The sequence below is a fragment of the Hoplias malabaricus genome, unplaced genomic scaffold, assembly GCF_029633855.1.
Source record: "Hoplias malabaricus isolate fHopMal1 unplaced genomic scaffold, fHopMal1.hap1 scaffold_97, whole genome shotgun sequence".
NCBI classification, from domain to species: Eukaryota; Metazoa; Chordata; class Actinopteri; order Characiformes; family Erythrinidae; genus Hoplias; species Hoplias malabaricus.
In genome coordinates, this window is record NW_027100821.1 from 140550 (window position 1) to 142601 (window position 2052).

A 2052-nucleotide genomic window follows, 5' to 3' on the forward strand; every position below is an offset into this window, starting at 1 on the left:
GTGGTGGATCATTCTCAGTGCTGCAGTGACACTGACGTGGTGGTGGTGTGTTAGTGTGTGTTGTGCTGGTGTAGAGTGGATCAGACACAGCAGTGCTGCTGGAGTTTTTAAACCCTGTGTCCACTCTCTGTCCACTCTGTGAAGACACTCCTCCCTCGTTGGTCCACCTTGTAGATGTAAAGTCAGAGACAGTGGCTTATCTGTCGCTGCACAGTGTGTGTCGGCCGTCCTCTAGTCCTTCATCAGTGACACAGGACGCTGTCAGCTGGATGTTTTTGGTCGGTGGACTGTTCTCAGTCCAGACACTGAGGGGTTTAAAACTCCAGGGGGCACTGCTGTGTCTGATCCACATCAAGCCTGATTCTCTTACCTTGTTGTCCTGAAGCTCAGTCACATGGTCTTGTCTCGTAACCATGTACTGACCATAGAAACGGGTCAGAAACCCATCCCACTCTGCCTGTCGTTCAAAGAGAATATATTATTAACCCTCTTCCACTTTACACAACTAATCAGACACAACACATTCATTATATCACAGGTATATCACATACCTCCAGCCGCAGCAGGTCTTCCACAAGGTCCCGGACCTCCACGTTTCTAAAGGACAATGAATATGTTCATTCATTCATTGTCTGTAACCCTTATCCAGTTCAGGGTCGCGGTGGGTATATTTTTTCCAGAGCCTACCTGGAATCATTGGGCACAAGGCGGGAATACACCCTGGAGGGGGGGCCAGTCCTTCACAGGGCAACACACACACATTCACTCACACACTCACACCTACGGACACTTTTGAGTCACCAATCCACCTACCAACGTGTGTTTTTGGACTGTGGGAGGAAACCGGAGCACCCGGAGGAAACCCACACAGACACAGAGAGAACACACCACACTCCTCACAGACAGTCACCCGGAGGAAACCCACGCAGACACAAGGAGAACACACCACACTCCTCACAGACAGTCACCCGGAGGAAACCTACGCAGGCACAGAGAGAACACAGCACACTCCTCACAGACAGTCACCCGGAGGAAACCTACGCAAGCACAAAGAGAACACACCACACTCCTCACAGACAGTCACCCGGAGGAAACCTATGCAGGCACAGAGAGAACACACCACACTCCTCACAGACAGTCACCTGGAGGAAACCCACGCAGACACAGGGAGAACACACCACACTCCTCACAGACAGTCACCCGGAGGAAACCCATGCAGACACAGAGAGAACACACCACACTCCTCACAGACAGTCACCCGGAGCGGGAATCGAACCCACAAAATCCATGCCCCTGGAGCTGTGTGACTATGTTTATATTTTTAAAGCATTTTTAATTGATAAATTATTTTAGAACAATGCCCAATGCTTCTTTGAACGAAATACTTTCATAAGAATAGGTTTGGTCTAATTCTTACTGAAAGCCCCCGCTCCCACAGACACTCAGCTTCTTTCACATCTTTGTGAAAATATCTTTGGGACTAAATCAACACAGAAATAATACTGCGTTTTAGAAACAGGAAGTTACAGGAAAAACAAACCTGTTGAAGGAGGTGGGGCCTGCTGCCATCAAACCAAACACAGGATGGAGTTCCTGCTCAGTGACGTCCTGCTGAGATCCACCTTAAATAAACACAAAGCTTCAGGAGGAAATATCGACAAGAATTTCCGCTCTATTTGTTTTATTTTCTGCTCTTATTTTACCTCCCTTTACTGTTTGTGTACAGTGTGACTGAGCGTTCGGACAGGCACCAATTAAATAAAGTTATTATTATAAACTGGCGCTCTATTATTATAATTAATTCCAACAGACAGTTACTGGTTTCTACAGGAAACGTATACCACATCTTTACAAGAAAATTAAAGTGCTACTAAAAATAATGTTATGAATGTATTACACAGCTGTGTATTATTTTTACAGTCTAACAATTTATACTATGACTGAATATGTATGTGTTTGTAATAAAATAACTAAAACTAGGGTGACCAGACGTCCTCTTTTACCCGGACTTGTCCTCTTTTTTAGACTTGAAAAACGTCCGGGCGGAATTTC

General features: G+C 45.9%; 1 protein-coding gene across 1 annotated transcript in view; it reads right to left on the reverse strand.

Annotated features, from left to right (window-relative positions):
- Positions 1–2052, reverse strand: part of arv1 (ARV1 homolog, fatty acid homeostasis modulator) — a 34185-nt gene extending 32133 nt beyond the window's left edge. Inside the window, exons 1-4 of the mRNA XM_066658700.1 lie at positions 2004–2052; positions 1541–1622; positions 552–597; positions 371–457 (exon numbers count right to left, since the gene is read on the reverse strand). Of these exons, the coding sequence (XP_066514797.1) occupies positions 371–457; positions 552–597; positions 1541–1569 (162 nt within the window). The 5' untranslated portion in view covers positions 1570–1622; positions 2004–2052. The remainder of the gene's footprint in view (positions 1–370; positions 458–551; positions 598–1540; positions 1623–2003) is intronic.